Source organism: Xyrauchen texanus, chromosome 1, assembly GCF_025860055.1.
Source record: "Xyrauchen texanus isolate HMW12.3.18 chromosome 1, RBS_HiC_50CHRs, whole genome shotgun sequence".
Lineage (NCBI taxonomy): Eukaryota > Metazoa > Chordata > Actinopteri > Cypriniformes > Catostomidae > Xyrauchen > Xyrauchen texanus.
In genome coordinates this window covers 60,354,576-60,363,403 of record NC_068276.1, presented here as the reverse complement: position 1 = coordinate 60,363,403, position 8,828 = coordinate 60,354,576, and the positions used below count along the sequence as shown (strand labels likewise).

Sequence of the window (8,828 nt, the reverse complement as noted above, 5' to 3'; positions counted from 1 at the left end):
GATAGTGGATTTTGCCAGCACTAGAGGTCGACCGATTGTGGCTTTTGCCAAAACTAGAGGTCAGCCGATTGTGGATTTTGCCAAAACTAGAGGTCGGCCGATTGTGGATTTTGCCAAAACTAGAGGTCAGCCGATTGTGGATTTTGCCAAAACTAGAGGTTGACCGATTGTGGATTTTGCCGATAATGATAACTAAGGTGATAGGAAAAGCTGATAACTGATTAATCGGCCGATAGTTCTTAAAAAACAATTTATAGAATCTCAAAAATAAATCTTTGTCTTTCTTTACCATGACAGGCACAGACAATGAGTCAAAAATGAATAAAATCCCAGGTGCTGTTTATTGTTTTGCCAAAATCCCACTAATAACTAGAAAAGTTCAGATTTGGTGTATAACGCAGGACTTTTAAGTATGAACAAGCCCGAAATACAACTGAGACTCTTATTTTGAAATGACAAAATTATGAAAAACTATCATAAAATATCGGCTTAGATTTTTACCGATAATAATAGTTCCATAAAGCAACTATCGGCACTGATAAATTGGTAAAACCGATATATCGGTCTACCTCTAATGGAAACACATTTAAAAAATAAACTCCAATTAAATTTACCAGAAAGACAAGACAGCCTGACCTCACACTGAAATCGTAAAGAGTAGGTCAACTTTTCTTCAAATTCAAAACTGCCCCAAAACCTCACTCCCATCCGGGTCACGGCACCACTGAAACAGGTCCTACTCGACCAGCTCCGAGCGGGATTTAAACCGGTGTCTCCGACATGGAAGGTGGGTGCAATAATGAGGAGGATAAAAGGAACAGCCTCTAGTGTCCGTCGCTAGTGCGCCTCTTGAGGCAAGGGGAGTGGGGTTTACACACACTGCACAGCATGTACCTGCTGGCCACCGTCACACATGCAATGAGACATGATAAACTTCACACCTTGCTTTTCACACGCACTTGGCGTGCCATTATCTCCTTGTGACAATCCTTACTATTGTTTGCAAATTTAAGCATATCTACTGACAGGATATTAATCCTAAAGCAAGCACTGCATTTACCTTATCTGTGTGGCAAATGTTAAGAATTCCCCACCGGGAAAATGCCTGGTATGCCAGATTACCAGTCCAGCCCTGATTCCAATAATGATCAATTTAATTTCTGATTTCAAATATGTTCTTTGATTGTAAACTTGACCAAGCATTTTTTAGATTTTGGTGTTTCCCCTTTCAAGTAGATGGGAGCTGTACTGGCATGACTGGACGAGAGCGTTCCAAAGATGGCCGACAGTGAAATGACTTGCTAGAAAGACTTTGTACGTGTGGCTCAAGCACTTTAGTCAGGGGTGTAGATTGAGGGGGGGGGTAATAGTCAAAACAAGCAAGTACACCCCCCACCCCCAGTGTTCAAACCAAATCTACGCCCTTGACTTTAGTAATGATATTGGAGGGCAATTTGACAAAACATGAAAGCCTACATATTTTTAAAATCTTTATTATTCATTAACATATGACAAATATGTTGCACAAATTTGAGTGTTTGTTTAAACAGTTTAAAGACTTAAAAAGTTAACGATGTTTAAAAAGGTTGCGTTAGACGAACCTCGAGCGGACGAACTTGGGACAAATATTTCCATATATACTGTAAATTTAAAGGAGCCCCCTGAAAGTCATTGTATAATTCACACTCTCTTCCTCAAGGGTGCAGATTTGGCTTGAACATTGGGAGGGGGGGTTACAGTATGAAGAATTTATGTTTCCATTGATCACGTATAACTAATGGGAGGGTCCTTGCTTGTTTTGATTAATAGTGGGGTTACCTTCCTTCCCCATCCCCCTGGAGTCTACACCCCTGCTTGTCCTGACTCTTGAGGAGCGCTTGATCCCAGGGGGCGAGCCCTTCTGAACATGGATCCTTTCACACCTTTCACAGCAGGACACTCCCACCCATGTCGTGATTGGTCGCTGCTGCGTTTAAAACTGGCTGGACTCGAGCAAATCTGAACTTACTGTTTGTTCAATTTACTGCATGCACTCAGCAAAGGAAAAAATAAGCAGGGCAGGAGGAGAAGGCATCGTCCACCCAGAGGCTACAAATGAGTTTATTTGGGTGATCGTCAAGGATACGCGCCCGGTGCGTGTGGGAGATGAGCAGTCCCGATGCGGGCTACGCCAGTGACGACCCGAGTCAGACCCGCGTCACCAGCTCAGTCATGATGCCCGGCGTGAGGCAGTGCGCGTGGGCGGACCCGCTCAGCCCGCTTGCTGACTCCAAACTGAAGAGCGAGACGTGTCCTGCTGCTGTGGGTCCCAGGCGCGGGAAAAGCGAGCCGCGCATCCGCCGGCCGATGAACGCGTTCATGGTGTGGGCAAAAGATGAGCGCAAGAGGTTGGCGCAGCAAAACCCCGATCTGCACAACGCGGAGCTCAGCAAAATGCTCGGTGAGTCGAATAAATAAAGATCTGTAGTTATCATATCGTTTTATTTTATTTATTAATTTATTTATTTTTGTCTCTTAAATTTGCGCCTTATGCAACGATTTCTAATGAAAGAATTAAAAAGATGAATTAATACAAAAGCTTTAAATATAGGAAAATGAATAACTTGGTCATTCAAATCAAATGAATCATCATTATGGCTATAATTGTCTACATTTTGTGCACTTTATTATTGATTGTTGCCTGGTTGATTGCTGGAAGTTTTCATACTTCGCAAAACAAAATGTACCTTTTATTAAAGGTAAAGGTACATTTTATTACCTTCATTTATAGTTGGATGTCCGTGGTTTTATTGTAACGACAATTACTGCTTTGCCTCAGCATCCAAATTAAACATGGTGTCATCATCAAACACCCGTATTAAAAAGACTTGTGCCAAACGCATACTTGGAATGACATGTCGGAGTTGTCATCGTCCCAAGAGAGGCGACATCAAAGTAGATTCGCTTCATACATGAATCATATCAATATCATTCAGCGCGCATGCGCAAAGAGTAGCGCAACTTTTCCATTTGTGAAAGCAACACGAAGGAATATTTTAAAGGAATATATTTCGACTCGGTGAATGGGAACCAAATCATAAATGTTAAAATACTCACTTCTTCAAAAGTATAGCCCGGAGACATTAACAATATGCGTGTGAACATGATTTTATTGTGATAAAATTACTTACTAACTTTTACTGCGCAGAGTAAAATCCAATTTTACAACTTTGTTGCCATGACAACGTAATGCCGTAAAAACTAAAACCCTGAAATGAGGATTTAAACAACTTTACAGCTCAAGTAAAACATGAGTTTTAACTGAAGTATAAATGTAAGTGCTTTTATAAAATTATAAGCGTCACATTTCTGCAATTAAATGACTTCCATTGACTTCCTTTGTAAGTGCCTCACTGTAACCTTGAGTTTAGTTTTTCTTTTTAAGAAAGAAAAAAAAATATATATATATATATATATATATATATATATATATATATATATATATATATATATATATATATATATATATATATATATATATATATATATATATATATATTTTTTTTTTTTTTTTTTTAAATATTTTTTTGTTTGTTGTTGTAATAAACATTATGCACAAATGCTGTTGATTGAGTTTAAATTGTATATTGAACCTTTTGCAATGTTTTACAAAAGTTTCTACATGTTTTTATTTTAAAAAAACAAATTTGGTACAAAAAGGTTTAACTGAAACATTAAAATAAATAATTGAAATCCATAATAATACTTTTTTAACTGTAAATGATGTGACTGTGTTGTGATCTAAACAGTTTGCTAAAGTTACATTAACGATGAAGTTACATGAAGTGATTTTGACAGTGAACCGCACAACACAGCTGACTTTAAGATGTTTATAACATTGCCATCTTTTCATTATCAGACTGTTTATCAGACTGATCTGATCATTTTGATCTGATAAGGGGCAGTGGTGGCTCAGTGGTTAAGGCTCTGGGTTACTGACCAGAAAGGTGGGGGTTCAAGCCCCTCTATCACCAAGATGCCACTGTTGGGCCCTTGAGCAAGGCCCTTGACCCCATCTGCCCCAGGGGCGCTGTATCATGGCTGACCCTGCACTCTGACCCCAGCTTAGCTGGGATATGTGAAAACTATACATTTCACTGTATATATGCAAAAAACTGTGTGTGTAATGTGTGACCAAAATAAAGGATTCTATTCTATTATAAAGCATTGTCAAATTGGGCATATTTAGATGACAGAATCTGTCAAAATATCAAAATATTTGAATACAATAAATGAATTAATGTATACAATTAATAATAATAATTATATATATATATGTTGTGTTTTTTGTTCTATTAACATTTTCAGCTAGTGTCATTAATTAGTATTATTTACTGAGTTACTCTAGAGGTACTCTTTACTCTGTCTGTGTGCACGGTGAAGGTAAATCAGAGTTTAAAAGTGAAGTAGAGTAAACCCGATAGATGGGTCAATGATACTCTATGAGACTAATTGGCTTTTTTTTTTTTTTTTTCCCAGATCTATTAAATTATTCAAAAATAAATTGCAAATGCATTTCACACAATTAGATTTTTTATTTTTTTCGGGGCTTAAAGTATAAAAAATGTCATGTGGTGTAACTGTTAAAGCTGAAATTCTTGAAAAAAAATAAATAATAATTGGCATGAGTAGTGCATACTCATTTTTATATAGTTATTTCTTAATAAATAAGCAGTGAGACAATTTTATTTTAAAATATAATTAATAACAAAAAAAAAAAAAAACATTTGTCCACCAAATCAAAGTCATGTGGTGTAAACATCAAGCAGGTAGCAATTTTGTTGTCATGTGACATAAAAAGAAAACATACAAACCGAGAGGACCCCTTTAGTCTGTCTTGACTGTGTGAGGTTTAATTAAATACATTTAGTCATATAATTAAATATCAATATTTTTGACATTTTTATATGAAAAAGCACATTTTGTTCAGGTCAAGTAGTGTAACTCTGAGAAAACTTACTGATATTTTTGACTTAAAAATTCATAATATATATATATATTAGGGCTGTCTATTTAACACTTTAATTCAGTCCGATTAATTATATAACAAATAACGTGTGAATAAAATTTACCTAATTAATCACACTTCCCCCGGACTGTAATAAGGAAGATTCCTGAGAAATGCTTGTAGTACCACCTGTTTACTCCAGAGGGCAGTAAGTGAAACTTCAGCTGTATGAGCAACACATAGTTTATACAGTGAAGAAACACTTCAGTAGCAACAACACAAACATGTGTTACGTTCTTATGTTATGCTAAAATGCTAAAACAAAAAACAAAAATCGATACGGACTCATTTGACTCATGGTGTTTAAACTAGATTTATCATTTTATCTCCTCTCACAACCTTATTTGTCAATTATCCAGATGCAAATAATCAGGCTGATTTGTAAAAAAAATAACCATCTCCCACATCCCCTTCTTCTGATTTATAGGTAAGCAATGGAAAGCTTTACCAATAGTGGGCAAACGTCCCTTCGTGGAGGAGGCTGAACGTCTGCGAGTGAAACACATGCAGGACCACCCGAACTACAAGTACCGGCCACGGCGTCGCAAACAGGTGAAGCGAAACAAACGACTGGACCCTGGCTTCCTGCTGCCTGGGGCGGACACGCAGACCCCTTTGGGGATGGACGGTATGGGTTATTCTGGACTGCCTTCGTACTGTGAGGCCCAGGGTTTGTTTGAGCCCTACAGTTTGCCTACACCCGACCCCTCTTCGATGGATGCCGGAGCGACCGAATTCTTCACCCATCTCCAAGACGAACACCATCAGTCAGCCTACAGCTATCATCATCATCACCAAGAGTACCAGCTTCAGGAACACACACACACCAACACTCACCCTCACGTGAGCAGTCGTTCTCAACGCATCCCTCACTCCAACGTCAACATCCACACGCAGCACGCCAATCCCAGCAATACACAACTAAATCTGACGCACAATGCACAACAACTGAGTAATGCGAGCGCCAACCCGCAGACTACTAGTACTCATCCTAACTCGGCCTCTCTCTGCCTCTTCAACAGAAATCTTCCCCCTCCTTCTCATCAAACCACTGCGTACCTGAGCTGCCCTTCCAGGACAGGTGTCTTTTATGGTGCCAACTCTCAATTGAAGTGTTCTTATGAGGAACTGTCACTTCCTGTCCCGCACAACCCTGCTGATCCGCACACTCAGGCTCCTGTGGCAACACAGAGTCGAGGCCCTGGAGAAATGGTGGATGAGGTGGACAGCAGTGAGTTTGAGCAATACCTCTCGTATGGGGTCCCACATGCACCCTTACAAGGGCCCGACCTAATCTCATCTGTACTGTCGGATGCCAGCACTACCGTCTACTACTGTGGCTACAATAATTCCTGAACATGGTAATCGATTACTGTCTACCCTGAACTGTATGCACCATCAAAACTCACGGAGCAAAATTATTTTACATTTAAAAGGTTTTCAATTATTTGTGTCATGAATTCAAAACCTGCCGACCACATTCACATTGGTCAAGTGATAGTTCACCCAAAAATGTAAATTCTCTTATCAATTATTCACCCTCATGCCATCCCAGATGTGTGTGACTTTCTTTCATTTGCAGAACACAACTTGTGATTTTTAGAAGAATATCTCAGCTCTGTAGGTCCTTACAATGCAAGTGAATGGGTGCCAAAATGTTGACGCTCCAAAAAGCACATAAAGGCAGCATAAACGTAATCCATAAGACTCCAGTGGTTTAATCCATGTCTTCAGAAGTGATGTGATAAGTGTGGGTGAGAAACAGATCAATATTTAAGTCCTTTTTTGCTAGAACGTATTCTCTCTGCCCAGTAGGGGGCGATATGTGCGAATAATGTGAGTCACCAAAAGCACAAGAAGAAGAGTTTGAAAGTGATCTGTTTCTCACCCACACCTATCATATCGCCTCAGAAGACATGGATTAAACCACTGGAGCCTTATGGATTACTGTTATGCTGCCTTTATGTGCTTTTTGGAGCATCAACATTTTGGCACCCATTCACTTGCATTGTAAGGACCTACAGAGATGAGATATTCTCCTAAATATCTTCATTTGTGTTCAGCAGAAGAAAGAAATTCATACACATCGGGGATGGCATGAGGGGCAGTAAACAATGAGAGAAGTTTCATTTTTGGGTGTACTGTCCCTTTAATACATGGTCCCGCTCTTATTGTACGGGATTCATTAATGCACGATAATTCATTAATGCTAATTCACAATATCTGCAATGGCATTACTACTGGTGAAAATGCTAATTTTTTATATTTGTTATCAAGTTCTCACTAGTAAAAATGTTCTTGATAAAAACAATGATGCCATTACTCTTGAAAATGCACATTCGTGATGTCAAAAATGGAAATTTAACTAGTAAAGTACATATTTTTGATATCTGTAACTGCATTTTCACAATGAACTATCATTCACTCATGTTTCAAATGCAATAACAGATATGTATAATTAATTTATTTCTTACTAGTTCAAAATCCAAATGCGCAAATCAGCTGTTTCTCTTTCTAGTAATTACTCAATAATTACATTGTTACTAGTGCAAATGTCCACTCTTGATATCAACAACAGAATTATAACTAAATAAGTTTATTTAAACATGTTAGATTTGGTATTTCAGATATTATAAAAGACTTGTTGCAATAACATAGATATCTGAAATTAAAATTGCCGCTAGTAAAAGCCAAATTGCATACATCAAAATGAGCGTTTTTACCAGGTTGAACTGTTGATATCAGGACTTGAGAGATAATGTAGTAAAATGGCTAGTGTAAAAGTGTAGTGCCCTTTAAAAAGGTGTTTTATAAGAATCGTTAGCATTGAGAAGCGCTGTAAATATTGTTATCATGAGATGAAATGTACAGTAATGTGCTGTGACTTTCTGTATCATTTTGTATTTTTTGCATTTTTGGAAAATAAAGGGCTCAAAGGATCACGCGGTTTTTGTTGTTTTGCACAAATCATTCATTTCCATTTTGAATCGAAGTCTCAGTGGACAAACCATTGCAACCTTCTGAAGCGTTCACGTCTAATCACTGTATTGTCTCTACCGCTGACCTTGTTAAAGTGTGTGTGTGTGTGTGTGTGTGTGTGTGTGTGTGTGTGTGTGTGTGTGTGTGTGTGTGTGTGTGTGTGTGAGCATGTGTGTTTGTGAGTGTGTGTGTGTGTGTGTGTGTGAGAGAGTGTGTGTGTATCTCTGTGTGTGTGAGTGAGAGTGTGTATCTGTGTGTGTGTGTATGTGTGTGTATCTCTGTGTGTGTGAGTGTGTGTGTCTGTGTGTGTGAGTGTGTGTGTGTGTGTGTGAGAGAGTGTGTGTGTATCTCTGTGTGTGTGAGTGAGAGTGTGTATCTGTGTGTGTGTGTATGTGTGTGTATCTCTGTGTGTGTGAGTGTGTGTGTCTGTGTGAGTGTGTGTGTGAGTGTCTGTGTGTGTGTGTGTATCTGTGTGTGTGTGTGTGTGTCTGTGTGTGTGTGTGTGTGTCTGTGTGTGTCTGTGTGTGTGTGTGTGTGTGTGTGTGTGTATCTGTGTGTGTGTGTGTGTGTGTGTGTGTGTATCTCTGTGTGTGTGAGTGTCTGTGTGTGTGTGTGTGTGAGTGTCTGTGTGTGTGTGTGTATCTCTGTGTGTGTGAGTGTGTGTGTCTGTGTGTGTGTATCTGTGTGTGTGAGTGTCTGTGTGTGTGTGAGTGTGTGTGTTTGTGTGTGTGTATGTCTGTGTGTGTGTGTGTATCTGTGTGTGTGTGTGTGTGTGTGTGTGTGTGTGTCTCTGTGTGTGTGA

The 8,828-nt window shown here is 38.9% G+C and overlaps 1 protein-coding gene across 1 annotated transcript; it reads left to right on the top strand.

The window, feature by feature from the left end:
* Positions 1-2,022: 2,022 nt before the first annotated feature.
* On the top strand, positions 2,023-6,713 carry sox17 (SRY-box transcription factor 17). The gene is made up of 2 exons (XM_052147522.1): positions 2,023-2,440; positions 5,475-6,713. The coding sequence occupies exons 1-2, from the start codon at positions 2,146-2,148 to the stop codon at positions 6,401-6,403; spliced, it is 1,224 nt and encodes a 407-aa protein (XP_052003482.1). The 5' UTR covers positions 2,023-2,145; the 3' UTR covers positions 6,404-6,713.
* Positions 6,714-8,828: the final 2,115 nt, after the last annotated feature.